This window comes from Macaca thibetana, chromosome 8 (genome assembly GCF_024542745.1).
Source record: "Macaca thibetana thibetana isolate TM-01 chromosome 8, ASM2454274v1, whole genome shotgun sequence".
In the NCBI taxonomy this organism is placed as follows: Eukaryota; Metazoa; Chordata; class Mammalia; order Primates; family Cercopithecidae; genus Macaca; species Macaca thibetana.
This window is the reverse complement of record NC_065585.1, coordinates 117,132,383-117,152,370: the sequence shown is the minus strand read 5'-3', so window position 1 is coordinate 117,152,370 and position 19,988 is coordinate 117,132,383. Positions and strand designations below refer to the sequence as shown.

At 39.1% G+C, this 19,988-nt stretch overlaps 1 protein-coding gene across 2 annotated transcripts in view; it reads left to right on the top strand.

Annotated features, from left to right (window-relative positions):
• Positions 1-17,320, top strand: part of BNIP3L (BCL2 interacting protein 3 like) — a 295,477-nt gene extending 278,157 nt beyond the window's left edge. The window contains exons 1-6 of one of the 2 annotated variants that reach the window (XM_050802598.1): positions 1,026-1,031; positions 1,757-1,940; positions 5,735-5,807; positions 12,201-12,304; positions 12,426-12,575; positions 14,555-17,320. In XM_050802598.1, the coding sequence (XP_050658555.1) occupies positions 1,777-1,940; positions 5,735-5,807; positions 12,201-12,304; positions 12,426-12,575; positions 14,555-14,603 (540 nt within the window). In that variant the 5' untranslated portion in view covers positions 1,026-1,031; positions 1,757-1,776 and the 3' untranslated portion in view covers positions 14,604-17,320. Of the gene's footprint in view, positions 1-1,025; positions 1,032-1,756; positions 1,941-5,734; positions 5,808-12,200; positions 12,305-12,425; positions 12,576-14,554 lie in introns of those variants that run through there. The other variant, XM_050802597.1, reaches the window with a different exon arrangement.
• Positions 17,321-19,988: the final 2,668 nt, after the last annotated feature.

The following is a 19,988-nucleotide window of genomic DNA, read 5'->3' as shown; positions in this document are numbered from 1 at the left end:
GTCCATTTTATGTGTGTGTAAAATGAGGCCATGGAGATGTACAGCTCTGTCGTTTGGCAGCAGAGTCCTAAGGAATTGGTGGTGATTATGGGATGGTGGTAGCCACTGGGGCTGCCTCAAACGGAAAGAAAAGGGTTCTAAGGACTTATAAATGTAAATTCTAGTGTATAACTGAGCATCTTCCGTTTACCAGCACTTGATACTACTAAATCCTCACAGCACCCCGGTGTTGTTATTATCTCTGTTTACAGATGAGGAAGCTGAAGCTCAGGTCACAAAGGTAGACAGGAAGTGATGGGGTCAGATTCCCGGCTGCATCTGCCTTGGAGCTTTCCTTCTTGTGAGGGTGATGTTGAATTCACTCTGGAACTGGTGTAGCCATTGCCACATTTAGAGTGCATTTTAGAATTTGAGCCAGTTTTGATGATTTTACTTCAACTTACTGACGGAACTCCCTGTTCATCCCTGGAACTCTCGAACACTTCTGCTGGGAGTTTAGAGGGATGACCACACCAAGCCGCTTGGTTACATTTTCTAAAACAAAATTTATTGTAAGGAATGGAAATTATGAACAAAGTATACAACTATCTCTTTTTACTGTGAAGTTAGTTTATTGGCTACTGTTAACAATTTATTTATTTATTTTCTTACTGTTCTTTTGTAGAGACAGGGTCTTACCTTGTTGCTCAGGCTAGTGTCAAACTCCTGGACTCAAGCAATCCTGGTCCCTCAGCCTTCCAAAGTGCTGGGATTACATGTGTGAGCCACTGTACCTGGCCTCAACTCTTATTAAAATTAAAGCACCTTAATATGTTTAGCAAACTCATTGGACCAATAAATATTTTTAAGACCTATGCAGAATTACCAGTGGTACATCCCCTTTTTCTGTGGCTCCACCCCTTCAACTTTGTGTCCAAGAAAACTTTTCATGTTTGCCTGTAGCTGATGTGCCCCCAAATCAACAGGGTTTAGTGAAAACCCTGGAAAGTAGAAACTTGTGGGAGAGAAGAGAAAAAAGACAAGTTCACAAGGTATGCTTAGTGTATAAAAAAGGAGAAAGACTAGAAAGCGAGAGATACAAAGGAAGTGAAGAAACAAATCAGTGAGATAGAGCTAAAGCTTTTTTCTGAATTTTTAGCATTATCACCTGATTTAGTTAACCAGCCGCATTAATTTTATGCTCCTGATTTGTGTACAAATTGAAATTTTTGCTATTGGATTTAGGTTCCCTCTCTAGGAGTTTCTCAGTTGTTTGCACTAAGTAGGATATAGTTGCTAACTTACTTAGATGACCTTTTATGAAATTTGTAAGTGATGTATATATTTCATTTCTGGAGCAGATACAGCTGAGTAGCTTAGGTAGACTATGAAGAAAGTGTGTGTGTATATATACACCAACTAAAATATGAAAGGTAAGTTGACTAAAAGTAGCAATTTTTTTTTTGAAAAGCAACCTCAGAGTTTTCAGTAAAGTGTTATCATAAATTAAACTTTACCCAGAGAGAATATTGACTGGAAAACACATTTTCTGAGTTGTTTTAGAGTTCGAGCTGCTTCTCAGTTGATGGCATGAGCTGTTTCAGGAACAGAACTATATAGATATTTAGACTTTTATTCTTACTTATTTTCTTCAGAATACTTTTGCCTTTGGTTTGAGGACAGTCAGAATTCTTATCTGGATTCACCATGTTCACATCTGTGTGCACATGACAGATTTCAGTTCTGCTGTGGTTAACTTATCTGACTTGTCCAACAGGTTCCTGGGTGGAGCTCCCCATGAGCAACAGCAATGGCAATGATAATGGCAATGGGAAAAATGGGGGGCTGGAACACGTACCGTCCTCATCCTCCATCCACAATGGAGACATGGAGAAGATTCTATTGGATGCACAACATGAATCAGGACAGAGTAGTTCAAGAGGCAGTTCTCACTGTGACAGGTGAGTGAGACGCATGTTTTGGTGGAATTCAGGAAACGAATGGGTTATAGGGCTCATTCTCTCTAGGAAAAATGTATTTGCCTAAATCTTCACTTAGCAAAATATGCCTTCTGATACATTGCAGTGTAATATATATTGCACAGATATATATTGTGTTTATATGAGACAGCTAATTAACAGGTGCTTCAGTGCCCACTGTTTTTCCCCAGATTGTCATTTTTCTTACCCAGATTATATTGTTTTTAGCAGTTTATCAGTTTAAAAATTCAGTGGCGTAAATGCTAATTTATAGAATTAATATAATTTTCCCCCATTTTCTTTTGTATCCCTGTTTTACAGATAACAGACTGCCTTGAATTAGTTACCTCTGTATATATCTGTCTTCCCTTCGAGATCTTGACGTTTCAAAGGGCAATAGCCATGTTTCATTTTTATTAGCTTCATAGTAACGATGCTGGCCCATAGTAGACACTCAGTAAATGTTTGACTCATGGGACCTGCAGGTCGTTGCACGTTATAGCAATATTTGCACAGTTGGAAGCACCAACCAAGGTCTGTGAAGATAGTTTTGAAGGCTCTTCTGCTTTCTCAGAGGATGTTTTGTTTCAGACCTCATTTTTCTGTGTTTGACCTGAAGAAACTAATTCCATGGATTAAGGACTGCTTATGGTGAAAGAGTAAGAATACAACGAGATATGTGTGTGGAATGAAACCAGGTCATTATTTTTTAGTAAAAACTTTTCTGTTTTTTTCCAAAAGGGCTAGATATTAAATGACATTTAAAAAATTCTTGTTTCAGTGACAGCTCCACTGTTAGCGTTATGGGTCACTGGATGACCTTCTGGGTGGTTGTTAACTGATGTTAACCATTTAGAAAATGCAAACGCACAGGAAGCAGATTAAGGAAATGTAAACAGTGACTATCTTTAGGAATGCAGTATGGATATTTTTCTTCTTAACATTTTTGTATTTTCTAAAAATTGTGTATATTGCACATATTATTACTTATCAGAAGAAGTGAAAAAAAGGAGAAATGAGTTAAATCATGTCCAGCTTCCTGAGTGGCTTATGATCCACTCATGTTGCCAAGGCAGCGGGGGGACTGGCTTGTTGGCTCTGTGGCACACTGTGCACCCCCGCCACCCCCGTGTCATCCCTTACTTGTCCCTGTGTTTCTTAGAGCCTGGGATGGCTCTTGTCATAAGCGGAACCAGAACAGATGGCTCTCTTCTGAACAGCTTGCCCTTGCTTCTAGTAGCTACAGCATTAGTCTGCCTTTCCGAATGAAGATTTGTATTTATATTATGGAACTCGCTGATGGGTTTCTCAAGTTTTCTGCTTGTTATGGCCTGTCAACAAGGCTTTCACTCTAAGGTCAAGTGTGTGGGCCTTGATCATTGATACCACGGTGCCCATGAGCCTGTTGTTCACATGGTGCTGTCAATGAGCAGAGAAAAGTCACCTGCTTACCTGTCTGTTCATCTTATTACATGTGACTGAATATGCCTTCACCCTCCCATGATCATGTTTCAGTTTAGGTTGTGAGAAGGAGGCATGGCAAGTGCTTTTGAACACTTTCCTACCCCTCATCTTATGTATCTCCAGGCCCTAGATTAGTGATCATCTTTCAGAGAATGCCTAGAACCTGAGTGTGCAACAGTACTCTTCTGGGATATCCGACTAACACGCTTTACCATTAAGGAATGTCTTCAAAACTCACGTCATTTGAATTGCCATGCGTCTCTGTATTTGAAAAGTCACCGGGAAGTGTTTTTTGTAGGGGGAAAAGTTTTGGGGTTGTTGGGTATCAGTCCTAGAGCTGATTTATGTATATTTTCAACTTAAAAATTATTGCATAGAAATATTTGTGTCGCTGCAGGCATTGTTAGCTGGGAACCCCAGTGTGCTCTGCTTTGCCTCCCATCCTGTCACAGGGGTTTTCACCTTGACGGCACACGAGATTCACCCAGGAGCTTTTAAAAATGCCAGCACACGGACTGCATCTCAAGAACTTCTCATTTTGGTTGACAGGGGCAGGGTAGAGACATCACAATATTTTAAAAGCTCCCTAGCCGATTCTAATATATGCCATGGGTGAAGCGCTAATGCATTCCAAATTGTTAGGAGGAAATAAACAGTTTAGAGAAGAGGTTGGTGCCAGTGTGAAGAAGCATATAGAAGCAGAGTGATGCTTCCATAGGATTCTTGACTTTGTCACCCTGACTGCCTTGACCTGGTCAAGGCTGTGTAAGGCTGACCCTTAACTGGATGTGTAGCTGTGAACCCAACAGTGTTATGAGCACAAAGATAGTAAACTGAGGCCACCAGGAGTGCCCAGTTCTGGTTGACTCCTGTGCTAGTTCAAGACAAAAATTTTCTAAATATATATGACGTTTGTTTGATACAGAACCAGCTTTTCTCTTTTCCTGTCCCCATTTAAGAATCTTCTATGTCAGTTATACCAGTCTAAAAGACTCCTAGGCCTCATCTGTCTGATAAATTTCTGACGATCTTATTTCTGAGTCAGTCTCACCAACATTTCTGTACATTAATTAACATTGTATACATACTCTTGATAACTTTTATAGTTAATATCTATTCCTTTCAGCAAGTTAAGCCTCAAATATTTTTTATTTCTATTTTAGATTTTGGGGGAGGGTTTGTGTATGTAGTGAAGGATCCCCAGTGACTTTCAGTTTTTACACAAGGAATCATTGATAAAGCTGAGAAATTAACTTAACACATTCTGTTCATCTCTTGCATCAAGTGCAGTTTGTGACCATGTTGTTTTTGTCTAAAAACTTATTTGTAAATTTTTACAGTTCTAAGAATGTATTTTGTGCAATTATAAAGGTTTTATATTAATTTATAAGCTTATATAATTCACTCTGAAATATCTCAAAGCAAATATTTCTGAAATAAGTAAAATAGTGGTTCTCAAAGTTTTCGGTCATTATATACCTTTACATTCCTAAAAATCATTAGGGACCCCGAAGGACTTGTTTGTGGGTTCATATATTTTGATATTTACTATATTAGAAATTAAAGCTGAGAAAATACATATTCAAAAATAATACATTTTAACATAAGTAACTTTTTTTAGTGAAAGTACCTATTTTCTATAAACCCTCCAAGTTAATAAGAATAGTGGCATTGTTTTACACGTTTATAAATCTCTAACACCCAGCTTAATACAAAACAGCTGGTTCTCATCCACGCTTGCATTCTAACTGTTGTACTATCACACATCATGTAGCCTTTGGAAAACTCCACTATACACATGGGAGAATGAGAATGAAAAAGGCAAATAAATCCTACTAGTATTAAGAAAGGAACTTTAACCTCAAAGACCGTCTGAAAGTATCTTTGAAAACTACCTTATGCACTTTGAGAACTACTGGTGAATTATGTAATGTTGAGGGAACTTTGAGAAAAAGAACTCTGAACTAAAGTTCCTGAATTTGAAGATTTTTTTACCTTTAATGGACAAAAGAGTAAATATAAGAAAATGTGACAGTTTGTGTCTGTAGGTAGTATTTCCTTTGCAAATTTATCATTTTGAAGGAATTTATTACTACTGAAAAAGTACAGAACATTTTGGGAGTAAGAATGCTCAATTTCATTTAGCCATTTAATATCACATACATTTTTCTTGTATGGGGCTATGATATATTTTCTGATTTGCTTTTTCAAAGCCATACTGCTGTAACTTCTAATTTTCTAATTTCTAGTACAGACTAAGTCATTTGACAAAGTGAGAATTAAAACTGATAGCTAAATTCCTTCTCTTCTAGCCCTTCGCCACAAGAAGATGGGCAGATCATGTTTGATGTGGAAATGCACACAAGCAGGGACCATAGCTCTCAGGTGTGTGGGGGGGATTCTGATTTATAGTAAACAAGAAAGATGGAAATTCTGTAACTATATTTTGCTAAAATAAAGAACATGAAGACTTTTAGGAATAGTTTGAAGCTATTACTGAATTTCTGATTTTGGAATTTATTTAGGACGGTATAGTTCATGTTGCACTCCTTTACAATTAAGGATTTGGGGCCCTGTCTCTGTAAAAGAATTGGAAAATTATTGCCCATAATGAATCATGCCAATACTCCAGGCTAGTTTCTTGAGTTTGTAAGTAGAAAAAACTGAGATAGATGCTTTAAGACCACAGAAAAAATGAAGATGAAGAACTAGACGTGAAGACTTTTTTTTTTTTTTTTTTTTTTTTTTTGCATCTGAAATCAAAGCAGTGACTTTTGAGATAAGTTTCAAGAGGTAGACATAAAATTTATCTAAATTATGCAGGATTCCTTGAAGATAAATATTGTTTACTAGGAGTTGACAATGTTGGAAACAGGGATATAGTATTAAAATCTTACAAATGTTTGTGTTATAAAACTTAAAATATGGTAAGTATGTAATTGTTGCTAATGATTTAGAATACTTATAGCCAGCCTTTAACTTTATTGATATGTAAGATCACCTGAAAGTGTCGTTAGAGTACAAATTCTTGAGGATGGGAACCATTTTCTTTTTCTCCTGTATTTAGGGTGCTTGAAAAATATTGAATGAACCTTTGAATGAGTTGCAACTAAAACCTTGTTTTGTAGGGTTTTCAATATGCTGTGTCCTGAGCACTAGAAATATTTTGTGTATCTTAGACCCACCCAGTATTCTTTCTGTTTCCGAAGGCCACAACGTTCCTCCATACTTTACTATGCTCTATTTTTGCTTTTCTCTGAAATGTTGAAAATCTATGGATTCAGCACAAATTTATTTTATGATGATGAGCTTTATACTGTAGAGAAGCTCATAATAGCAGGCTGTCATGTAGTAAGATGATCTGACTGGAGCATTTGAGTTGCTGGCTTATGTATGTCAGTTTGGCCACATGCAGTAAGTGATAGCTGATGTAGAAGAAAGCATACAAAGTCTCCATAGCAGAAAGCGTACCAAGGAATCCAAGAGAGAAATCAAATTCTTTGCTGTGGTCTTTCCTGAGGAGGATTTCTTCAATCTATATCACCTTTTATACAGAAAGCTTAAAGTTTAGATTAGCATTTCCCAAAATGTGTTTTCAAGAATGTTTGTTCAAAGGGAATTTCCATAAGATAGTCCTGAAGTCAAATAAATGGAAAGTAATGCAGCCCCAGGCTCCCCCACACTCTCACCCTAGTAGTCGCATGAGTAGTTCTGACCAGTTCCTGCAGTAAAGAAATGATTATAGTTTAAGCTGGACATGGTGGCACTCGCCCGAGTCTCAGCTACTTGGGAGGTGGAGGCGGGAGGATCCCTTGAGCCCCAGGAGTTTTGAGTCCAGCCTGGGCAACATAGCAAGACTCTGTCTCTTAAAAAAAAAAAAATGAGTTTAATTAAACCAAATGTTTCCCAAGCTTATTTGACCTTAGACTTTCTTCCTCTTCTCTGCATACATTTTTCCCTTAAGAACTTAATAACTCCGTGGAGCACTTTGGTAAGTGCTTTCCTGGCTCACAGAGTTGCAGACGTGCAATTAGGCTTAACTGAATATTGAATTTACACGGAATTCTAGAGCCGAATGCATCTCTCCTGGAATTCCAAAGGAATTCTTGAAATTCAGGAAAGAAAATGTCAGATTTTTGGCCTTTGGTAGGTTTGCCAGTGTTGATCCCTTTGCAGGACCAAATCCCTAAGAGAGCATAGGCTGTCATCAAGAGGAGGTACTTTATGTTGACAATCAGATCGGTCAGTTTCAACCAAGGGAAGAGTTTAGAAAGACAGTAACTCCTATGAGAGATAATTTAACGGTTGAGTAAGACTTAATAAGGGAGCTGTCAGTAGGTATAGTTTAAACTTTCAAAAACCTTTTACATTGCCTTTTTTTTAATGGAAGAAACAATAATTTAAAAATTAATTTATTTAGGATTTGGGAACATTGATTTTCTTCCTGAATAAGAAGAAAGTTGAGGGTTAAGAAACTTAAAAAAACAGGTTAAGGACTGTTATTATACTTCATCTTATAGAATATTTTTATATGTGTTTATAAGGACTATATATCATTTTCAAGCTTTTCTAAGATGAGGAAGGAAAGTTACTAGCATTAACTAGATATGTTCTAGTTGCTCAATTTCTTTTTTTTTTTTTTTTTTTTTTTTTTTGAGACAGTGTCTCAGGGTCTTGCTTTGTCACCCAGGCTGGAGTGCGGTGGTGCAGTTATAGCTCACCACAGACTCCGATTCCTGGCTCAAGCAGTCTCTCTGCCTCAGCCTCCCTAGTAGCTGGGACTACAGGAACACACTGCCATACCTGGCTAATTTTTTATTTTGTTTGTATAGACAGAGTCTCGCTATATTGCCCAGGCCGGTTTCAAACTCCTGGCCTCAAATGATCCTCCCACGTCAGCCTCCCAAAGTGCTGGAATTACAGACATGAGTTACTACTCCCACCTCTCTTTTAATGTTCTCAATCCAGTGAAAGCAGTGATATTATCCCCATGGACAAATGGAAAAAGTGAGGCTTTGTACTAATTACTTATCTAAGATCACAAAGCAAGTGAGTGTTAGAGCCAGGATTCAAAGCAGGTCTCAGTCTGTGGCCCTTGTTCTTTCTACTGAACTAAGTAAATGAATTCGATTAACAGGAGAGCTCACAAAGCCACGAGAATGAACTGAAAAATGTCTGCTGAGTTATAGTGTGGGGAATTTCCGCCTAAGGCAGTGTGCACTTAGGAAAAAGACCATGAAACTGCTTTTGGGATAATCATCCTCAAGAGTCTCAGTTTTGTATCAGAAAACAGACCATAGATTGTTTTTTCACTTGATCTTAGCCAAAAGTCCGAGAAGCAATATAGATTATTTATTGAAGACACTTTTGCGTTGTGTTTCTGGGACCAAAAAATGCCAGCACAGTGTTGAGTGTTACTGAAAAATGATCCAAACGGAAAGTGTCCTCCTTTTTCTCTCTTGTGAAACTGTGATTTTTATCTGTACGTGAATCATGGTATACAGCTTAATATCCATATTTAGAGGACAGAGTGACCTTGAGGTGGACCAGAGAAGGAAAACATAAGTGATTAGAAAATAAAGAACTCCATGTGAGAGAACAGGCTAGAATGATCGGAATCTTCTTTGTTTTTGTTTCTTGTTTTTGAGACGGACCTCACTCTGTCACCCAGGCTGGAGTGCAGTGGCTTTGGCTCACTGCAGCCTCTGTTTCCAGGCAGTTCTACTGCCTTAGCCGCCCAAGAAGCTGGGATTACAGGTGTGCACTACAACGTCCAGCTAATTTTTGTATTCTTAGTAGAGACGGGGTTTTGCCCTGTTGTCCAGGCTCGTCTCAAACTCCTGGCCTCAAGTGATCCATCCGCCTCAGCCTCCCTAAGTGTTGGGATTACAGGCAGGAGCCACAGTGCCCGGCCAGAATCTTCTTTGAATAGATGTAGGTATAGAGAGAGGATTATTGATTTTAAGAGCACAAATCTTACATAATTAGATTAAGTACATTTTTACCATATTCTGGAATTCTAAGAATTGGAAGTCAGTTTAAAACCTGAAAGTGGCAAATTTAAGACTAATAAAAGGAAGCACAGAGCGGTAGTAAATGGGGAAAGCTTACCACTCTTAAAGTGTTAGAATAAGTTGAGAAACTTATCTGGAGTTCTTTTTTGTTTTGTTTTCTTTTTAAAACACTTGTCCAGAGATAACTTTGCTTCACTCAACTGAGAAAATTCCATCCTCTTGAAAACAAAAATTAGAGCGTAAAATCTTACTGCGTTTTCATTCTGTCAGGAATTATGAAATACTAACTTGTTAAATCTTTGAGCAGGTTTAAAGAGAGACCTGTGAGGCCAAAGCAGGAAACTAAACAGAAACCACCTGCAGTATGTTGAGTGTAGTCAGATATTGTGTGCACAGCAACTGATCTGCAAGTAAATTGTAACCGTTTATTGTTTTTGATTTGGGATGATTTCAGTGTTACTCCAAAGAGCCAACTCATGATTCTGAGTAATCTCAATAGCCAATGGAAAGAGCTTAATCCTAAATGCTACATTGTGTCATTCAGCGGAATTTGCCAAGTTCAGCAGAACTAGATAAGAATGGTACTATCAAGAGCAGTAGACAACGCACAGGGGTTTGACTTTGCCCCGTCTGAAGCTCCTGTCCTGGGGTAGCTATTTCACAGAGAACTAGACCTGTCAAAAAAGAGTCATGTGAATATGTCAGACTCTGCATTTCTTAGCTACCTACTGAAAAGAATGACAGCTTTGGTCAAAGAGTGAATCCTAGTCAAACAAAATAAAATGTCAAAATGCTTCTTAGTTTTGAGGCCCTTGGGTTTGGGGACATTCCTTAAAACTGAATATGGCCGGGCGCAGTGGCTCACGCCTGTAATCCCAGCACTTTGGGAGGCCGAGGTGCGTGTATCACTTGAGGTCAGGAGTTCGAGACCAGCCTGGCCAACATGGTGAACCCCTATCTCTACAAACAATATAAAAATTTGCCAGGTGTGGTGCCAGGTACCTGTAATCCCAGCTACTCTGGAAGCTGAGGCAGGAGAATTGCTAGAACCCAGGAGGCGGAGGTTGCAGTGAGCCAAGCTCACGCCACTGCACTCCAGCCTGGGCGACAGAGCGAGACTCCGTCTCAAAAAGAAAACTGAATAAATAATACTGAATCAATAAAACTGAATAAATAAATATTTTTAGGACTTTTTCCCTCCTTTTGGGTCTATTAACAGGGGAGCTATTGGAAATGTTAATTGTTCTTGGTCTGAAACTTTAGATTATCATTAGCAATTTTTTAAAATCACATTTTTTATTTTATGTGATATGACAGATGTTAAATTCTGACTCAACTTATTATGAATTATTCCAAAAAACTTTTGACTAACATAGTTTCGAAACCTTGGAAAATGTTTGCGTAGCAATTTGTTCTAAAAATATAATCTCCTTCCGGAGCGCATCAACCCTGGTGCTTAACAGTAGGACCTCTCTATACAGTGTTCTTGGGTTTGAATACTGGCCCTGCTATGTACTGATTGTGGAACTTTAGGCAAATTATTTAATCTATGTCTCAGTCTCTTCATCTGTAAAATGGGATTTTAATAATTCCTATTTTTATAGGGTTGTTTTTTGCAAGGTGAAAGTTAATGCATGTGGCTGGGTGCAGAGTGTCTCACACCTGTAATCCTAGCACTTGGGGAGGCTGAGGCGGGGGAGATCCCTTGGGCCTGGGAGTTCAAGACCAGGCTGGGCAACGTAGTGAAACACTGTCTCTTTAAAAAATACAAAAATTAGCTGGGTGTGGTGGCACAGACCTATAGTCCCAGCTACTTGGGAGGCTAAGGTAGAATTAATTGAGCCCAGGAGTTCAAGGTTGCAGTAAGCTATGATTGCACTCTGGCCTGGGTGACATAGGAGACCCTGTCTCCAGGAAAAAAAAAAAAGTTAATGCATGTAACATGCTTGGAATAATATTTGCCCCTTTAAGTGCTCAGTAAATACTATTATTTATTTCCTCTTCATATCTCTCACTTATTTTTGTTTTACTTCTCATCATTTTATTTTTAGCATATCCTTTTATTTCCTTTTATTTTTTTAATTATGAATTTTTTTTTGAGACAGAATCTCACCCTGTTGCCCAGGCTAGAGTGTAGTGGCTGGATCTCAGCTCACTGCAACCTCCACCTCCAAAACTCAAGTGATTCTTCTGCCTCAGCCTCCCAAGTAGCTGGGATTACAGGCACCCGCCACCATGCCCATCTAATTTTTTTTTGTTTTGTATTTTTTTAGTAAAGACGGGGTTTTACCATGTTGGCCAGGCTGATCTCCAGCTTCTGACCTCAAGTGATTCACCCGCCTCAGCCTCCCAAAGTGCTGGGATTACAGGCAGGAGCCACCACACCCGGCCTAATTACAAAAATTTTAAGTGCATACAAAAGAGAATAATATAATGGACCTCCTTACAAGTATCGCCCAGATTTAACTCTTATCAAGGTTTTTCGTACTTCAGTTAGCATTACATCCCAAAATACAGTCTTTTTCCAGTTCCTGTGCTGTGCTTAGATATCTCAACAGTAAAGCTTACTCAGGTTGTTCTGAAGATATTACATACTCTGATCTTAGATTATTTTTCAGCATTTTTTAGAAAAACGGCTTGTTTCTTATCTAAAATTGCTAAGACGCAACCTTATGAGTTTGGTATATTTCCTGTCCAGACTTGTCTTTGTATTAGGAGGAATTGGTCTTCCTTTTTTTCTTAAAGTTTGAATTATTCTTTACAGTCAGAAGAAGAAGTTGTAGAAGGAGAGAAGGAAGTTGAGGCTTTGAAGAAAAGTGCGGACTGGGTGTCAGACTGGTCCAGTAGACCCGAAAACATTCCACCCAAGTGAGTTTTCACATGTTTCTTGTCAGTGGACACAGTTGATCTGTACCCACTTATAGGCAATGGTTGGTAATCCCCGCGATATTTTCAGCAAATGACATCTGCCTCTGAATTTCTTTCTCAGGGAGTTCCACTTCAGACACCCTAAACGTTCTGTGTCTTTAAGCATGAGGAAAAGTGGAGCCATGAAGAAAGGGGGTATTTTCTCCGCAGAATTTCTGAAGGTCTTCATTCCATCTCTCTTCCTTTCTCATGTTTTGGCTTTGGGACTAGGGTAAGTACTGGTCAACTCTTGAAGTTTTTTCCATTCATTTTATCCTATTTTATTTTCAGATTGAAGAAATGTATGTGAAAGCAGTTTTTACTGCTTTACTTTTAATGTTTCAGTGCAAATAAGGCTAACTTAAGAATGATTAAAGTGGGTACACAATTGTTCTACAAATAAGCATTTTTAATAATAGTAGAGGTTTTTTTTCTTACTTGAAAATAAGATGTTTGGCCTGGCGTGGTGGCTAATGCCTGTAATCCCAGCACTTTGGGAGGCCAAGGTGGGTAGATGACCTGAGGCCAGGAGTTCGAGGCCAGCTTGACCAACATGTTGAAACCCGGTTTCTACTAAAAATACAAAAATTAGCTGGCCGTGGTCGTGCACATCTGTAGTCCCAGCTACTTGGGAGGCTGAGGCAGGATAGAATCGCTTGAACATGGGAGGCAGAAGTTGCATTGAGCAGAGATCATGCCACTGCACTCCAGCCTGGTGGATAGAACAAGACTCCATCTCGAAAAAAAAAGAAAAGATGTTCATAATAATCCCCTAAATGATCATTTTTAACTGGACTCTTCTGTGGTTGATTTTTCTTTTTGGGTTTTGTTGTTTAATATTTAATCTTGAGTAATTTATGAACTAAACTAATCTTTAACATGTATATTTTGTGGTCAATGCAAAGACTTTTTTTCATATGGGAAAATACATGATTACATTGAATGGTTTTTTTAAATGAAACTGGTAGGTTGATTGGTGCTCATTTTTTCCTTTTTTAACTTGGTAGTATTTTCATTTATTTTGCTAAAATCGACCTCATATTTACGTATGATTCATTAGTTTTTCAGCCACATCTTTTAAATAAATTGCTTTTTTTCCTTGATTTAAACAATTAAGGAATTACACTTCTGAAAGATTTTAGGAGTTAAACAGTAGCTGTTAATTTTTTTCAAGACATATGTTGTGCTGTAAGCATGCCCAGTGGGTCGTTTTCATATAAGATATGCAGAAGGTGGGTCATCATTTTCTTCCCTTTAAGGAGCTCAGCGTATTGGAGAGAGATTCTCAGTCACGAGCTCAGAAACTTGCATACAGCTTTCCACACGCCCCTCTTGTCTCTCTTGGGTGCTTGATCTGCTTTTGTGAGGGTGAGGACAGTAATCACAAACAGCAACCTAGAAGAGGTTTGTGCAGAAGGGCAGCGTGTGACCGTTGCATGGGGGTTGATGTGGGGCAGGTATAGGAGTTTAATACGTTGCTACCTATACAGCAGTTCATTGCCCTTAAGCGGTTGGTTTCTGTACCTTGCCGTCTCTCTTTCAGTCATCTTCAGATTGTTTGTCTTGGCTGTAAGTGTAACTATTGCTATAGATAAATGTAAAAAGAGGGTTTAAAAAGTTGGTTGCTTTAGTTGCACTGGAGGTGAAGCTTGTTACATATTTTCCTCAACTTCCCTTCTGCTTTTGCTGTTGAAGAGGCCAAATACTTGGTTGGCCTGAAAAAGTATTGTAAGGCCCCTAATCCTTAAGAGTTATTAGTAAGAGCTGTCTTTAAAGCACTGACAGCTTTTAAGGGTTTTGTTTTTTTTTTTTTGTCCTACATAGAGCACCAAAATAATTTCACATATTACTATATTTTTGTGTCAGTAGAACCTTCTGTCCACCAAAGAGGAACATATTGAAGGAGTTGGGCTGCTTTATTTACTCTGTGGAGGGATCTGTTCTCTCTGGCTTTACTTTGTCTAATCACTACCCCTTTGCTGTGGAGCCCCAATTTAAAGAGTAAACAGAATCATATAAAACCAGTTTGGCTGGGCTGGTGACTGGTTTTAAGAAAGTCAGCGATGATTTCATGGTGTTTGGGGAGCGGTGCCCACAAATTTTTAGAGCCTTTTACAAAGACTGAAGAGTTTTAAGTAGAGTTCAGACTATGGACAGGCTGGTATAGAACTGTTGAAACAGGTGAAACATGATACCTCTGCTTCCTTTCAGCATCTATATTGGAAAGCGACTGAGCACACCCTCTGCCAGCACCTACTGAGGGAAAGGAAAAGCCCCTGGAAATGCGTGTGACCTGTGAAGTGGTGTATTGTCACAGTAGCTTATTTGAACTTGAGACCATTGTAAGCATGACCCAACCTACCACCCTGTTTTTACATATCCAATTCCAGTAACTCTCAAATCCAGTATTTTATTCAAACTCTGTTGAGGCATTTTACTAACCTTATACCCTTTTTGGCCTGTAAGACATTTTAGAATTTCCTAACAGAGTTTACTGTTGTTTAGAAATTTGCAAGGGCTTCTTTTCCGCAAATGCCACCAGCAGATTATAATTTTGTCAACAAGGCTATTATCCCTAATTAGTACCACCAGAGTAGACCTGTATCATTCATGTTATAAATTTTACTCTTGCAACATAACTACCATCTCTCTCTTAAAACGAGATCAGGTTAGCAAATGATGTAAAAGAAGCTTATTGTCTAGTTGTTTTTTTCCCCCAAGACAAAGGCAAGCTTTCCTAAGTTTGAGTTGATAGTTATTAAAAAGAAAAAAAAAAAAAAAAAAAGCAAGACATAAGAAAAAAATATCCTGGGCAATAAAAAAATTATTTTAAACCAGCTTTGGAGCCACTTTTTTGTCTAAGCCTCCTAATAGCGCCTTTTAATTTATAGGAGGCAAGCTGTATAATGATAGGTATGAAATAGGATAAGAACTGAAATACATCAGCAGATTTTCATACTAGTCTGTTGTAATGCTGTCTTTTCTATGGTGTAGAATCTTTCTTTCTGATAAGGAACGTCTCAGGCCTAGAAATATATGAAATTGCTTTTCGAGATTTTTGTGTGTGTGTTTGATATTTTTTATGTTAATTAGCTGCATGTGAATTTTTCATGACTTTAAATTTTTTATTTTTTATTCCTTTTTTTTTTTTCTCTAAGAAGAGGCTTTGGAATGAATTCCAATTTGTGATGTTAATACAGGCTTCTTGTTTTAGGAAGCATCACCTATACTCTGAAGCCTTTAAACTCTGAAGAGAATTGTTTCAGAGTTATTCCAAGCAGTTGTGCAACTTGGAAAAACAGACTTGGGTTGTGGGAACAGTTGACAGCGTTCTGAAAAGATGCCATTTGTTTCCTTCTGATCTCTCACTGATTAATGTTTACTGTACAGTCTTCCCAAGGTGATTCCTGCGACTGCAGGCACTGGTCATTTTCTCATGTAGCCGTCTTTTCAGTTATGGTAAAACTCTTGAAGTTCAGAACACTCAACAGATTCCTTCAATGATATACTTGTTCGTTCATTTCTAAAATGTGAAGCTTTAGGACCAAATTGTTAGAAAGCATCAGGATGACCAGTTATCTCTAGTAGATTTTCTTGGATTTCAGAACATCTAGTATGACTCTGAAGGATACCACATGTTTTATATATAAATAATTACTGTTTATGATATAGACATTGATATTGACTATTTAGAGAACCATTGTTAATTTTAAAACTAGCAATCTATAAAGTGCATCAGGTCAACTTGAATAAAAACACTATGACAGCCAGGTTTGCCAGTTTGCAGAAACTATCTAACTCTCTCTGTCACATCAACATTTGTAAAATTGATGTGTTATAGTGGAAAATAACATACAGATTAAACAAGAAAATTTTTATCTTTTTTCAAGAATATAGCTGGCTATCTTTAAGAAAGATGATATATCCTAAATAGTTTTGCAAGTAATTTTCTTTTTTCTTTCTAGCATTTGATGTCTAAATAATTTTGGACATCTTTTTATTAGACTGTGTTTCTGTCTTACTCTTAAACCTGGTAACACTTGATTTGCCTTCTATAACCTATTTATTTCAAGTGTTCATATTTGAATTTCTTTGGGAAGAAAGTAAATCTGATGGCTCACTGATTTTTGAAAAGCCTGAATAAAATTGGAAAGGCCGGAAAGTTAGGAGAACTGACTAGCCAAACTGCTACAGTATGCAATTTCTATTACAATTGGTATTACGGGGGGAAAGTAAAATTATACTTTACCTGAAAGTGACTTCTTACAGCTAGTGCACTGTGCTCTTTCCACGTTCAGCAGCAGTTCTGTCAGTAGTGCCATTGAACCTCGGTATATTTATGATTTCTTTCAATGTTAAAAATAGACATAGTGTTGCCCTTTTTCTTAAAGCCTCAATGAAATTATGGAAAATTGCTTAAAACATGAATACATCATCACAGTAGAATGTATTATGAGAGCATGTAGTATGTATCTATAGCCCTAACACACGGGATGAACGTTTTACTGCTACCCCCAGATTTGTGTTGAACGAAAACATTGTGGATTGGAAAGGAGAATTCAGCAATTAACAGTTGAAGTTGTGAGATTAATGTTTTAAAAGCTTTACACCTGTTTACAATTTGGAGACAAAAAGGCAGGCTTCATTTTTCATATGTTTAATGAAAACTGGCTTAAGATATTTGTAAATAGAATCAAGAGCAAAACTGCACAAACTTGCACATTGGAAAGTGCAACAACTTCCCGTGATTGCAGTAAAAATACTTACTATTCTAAAAAAATGAGAATTGAAGACTTAGCCAGGCAGATAAGTTTTTTCATGAACCCGTGTGGAAATTATTGGAATTAACTGAGCCAAAGTGATTATGCATTCTTCATCTATTTTAGTTAGCACTTTGTACCGTTATATACAGTTTACAATACATGCATAACTTGTAGCTATAAACATTTTGTGCCATTAAAGCTCTCACAAAACTTTCCCTGTCAGTATATCATTTTTCTGTCGTATGTGTTGTCTGGGAGTTTCGGGCGATGAGGCCTCCTCACCTGCACACAGCCTTCCAGTCATCTGGCTCCTCAGCAGTGGAGTTGCTGACAGTGCTCAGGGTGTGAACGGTGTTCTCAGGATGGGGACGGTCACCGCAGTGTGAGCATTTGTGAGTGCCTCGGGACTGTGGCATTCAGAGCGTTTGCCTCCAGGTGGTGGCAGGAAGGTGCTCACGGGGGGAGTGCTCAGGATGTACAGGAGGGATGGGAGTGTGCCCTGATGGGAATGGCGGTGGGGACACCTGCGAAAGTGGATCCAGAAGGAACTGGAAGTTCCATGTGCCTGGAAAACAGGATGGATACAGAGAAAACTGAAAAATGTAGGTTAGTATTGAACCCAATTGAAATGTGTGTGCCCTCCCAGGGGTCACACTTCATCAGGGATACCTTTGGGGGTTTACTTCTTTTAAACAGGGAGGTGATTTAAGATGTATATTTTAGACAGTCAAGCCATCTGGTGAGAGTACCAGAGGAGATCAATCAGTTCTCTAGGTGAGGAGCTAGGGCCTGCCCTGGGCTGTCACCCTGGGGTTGGCAGTGGTGGGCCAGGATACGTATGAGAAACAAAGCAGAAGCAAACTGGTCAGAAGGTGACTTAGAGAGGAAGGCATGTGTATTCCTTTGTGTGTGTGTGTGGCCTGAAAACATGGGTTGATCCCATTAGTTAAAGGAGGACGGGAGAAGAAATGGGGTGGTAGGAGCAAAGAGGGAGGATTTCAGTTTTGAGTGCATTGAACATGAAATGTCTGAGGGACTTCTGATTGGACACTTATTAGATAGAACTATAAGCCAGGAGAAGGGTCTGGAGTGGAAGTAAAACACAGACCCGTGCATTATGTATTTATATGATGTTTAAAGATTGGACAATGGACAAGGAAGAAAGGTTTTCAAATAAAGGGAAAGCCCAACATTTGAAGGCAGAGCAGAAGAGAAGTTCGAGGTGAATGATATTGTTGGTATCACAGAACCCCCAAAGTAGGAGGTGACCATGTTTCGTGGTGAAGTAAGAGGAATCGAGAAGCTTTGGAATAAGGCAGTTGGATCTGTGCTGATCTTTGCAAGAGCGTTTTCTGTAGGAGTGAAAGAGGGATCCTGGATAAGATTGCGTCAGGTCAGTGAATGAATAGCAAGAAGTGTTGGCTTTTCTGGAAAAACTTCATGATTAAGAAAACAAGGGGGGAGTTTCTGAGGAGGAGACAGAACTGTAGGATTGTTGGCTTAGGTTGGGAATAGAGAGGGGTCAATGTGTAGGCTAAGGAGAGAGAGCAGAGGCAAATATTAGAGTTGTGGAGGGAGCAGATCGATAATGGAATAGTGGGACCTACTCCCTCCCAGAGTGAGAGGAAGGAAATGTAATTAAGTACTCAGTGGGGAGTGAGCCTTGGAAAGGTGGAGTTTACACAACCCAGACACTGATGACAGGAAATGAAGATGTGAGAAGGGGTGAGGAGAGATCAGTTAGAAATGAAAAGTGAGGAAACCCGCATCTGGTGGCTCCAGTTTCTCCATGTTTGAAGAGGAGGCAGAGGTCGATGATGAAGGAAGACAGTTGTTTCCCATCAGTATCCCCTTCTCTGGAAGGAGACGGGAACTAATGCTGAAATCCTCAAAGCCTTACAATGGCTTCTGCCTTCATTCCCCAGTGCAGCCAGAAGCACGGGGCAGGTGGACTGGGCTCTGCTGCTTCACAGCCTGGGCGACATGTTTTGAGCTTCAGCTGTCTCATGAGTCAAGCCAACGGGCTTCCCAAGGTGCTCTCTGTGGACCTTTTAATTCTACAGTTGCTGTTAGTAAATTATGGCTCAGGGTAAAAAGCAGGATTAGGAATGGATGAATGATCGCTTGAGCCCAGGAATTTGAGACCAACCTGGGCAATATAGCAAGACCCCATCTCTACTAAAAATTAAAAATATTAACCAGGCATGGTAGCACACACCTGTAGTTCCAGCTATTCGGAAACTGATGGAGGGAGGATTGCTTGAGCCCAGGAGGTCAAGTCTGCAGTGAGCTAGGATTGCACCACTGCGTTCCAGCCTGGGTGACAGAGCGACACCGTGTCTAAAAACAAAAAGGCAGGAGCCAGGTGCAATGGCTCATGCTTGTAATCCCAGCACTTTGGGAGGCCAACGCGGGAGGATTGCTTGAGCTCAGGAGTTTAAGACCAGCCTGGGCAACATGGCAAAACCCCATCTTTACAAAAAAATACAAAAAATTGGTTGGGCATGGTGGCATACAACTGTGGTCCTAGCTACTCAGGAGGCTGAGGTGGGAGGATTGCTTGAACCCAGGAGGTTGAGGCTGCAATGAGCTGTGATTGTGCCATTGCACTCCAGCCTGGGCAACAGCGAAATCCTGTCTCAAAAAAAAAAAAAAAGAATAGGTGAATGAGGAATACACACTATGGACATTTTATAAATATTACTTTGGTAGTGGATCAAAAATGTAAATGGACCAAGATAATGGAACAGAATGCAGAGAAAAAAATGTAAATTCTGGGTTTAGGTGAGCTGAGAGTCCACATCACGAAAGCTTGATCTTCAGGAAGCCAGTGGGCCGCATTATTGATGTTTTTGCTTTTACGTATTTTAGCCCTTGAATTA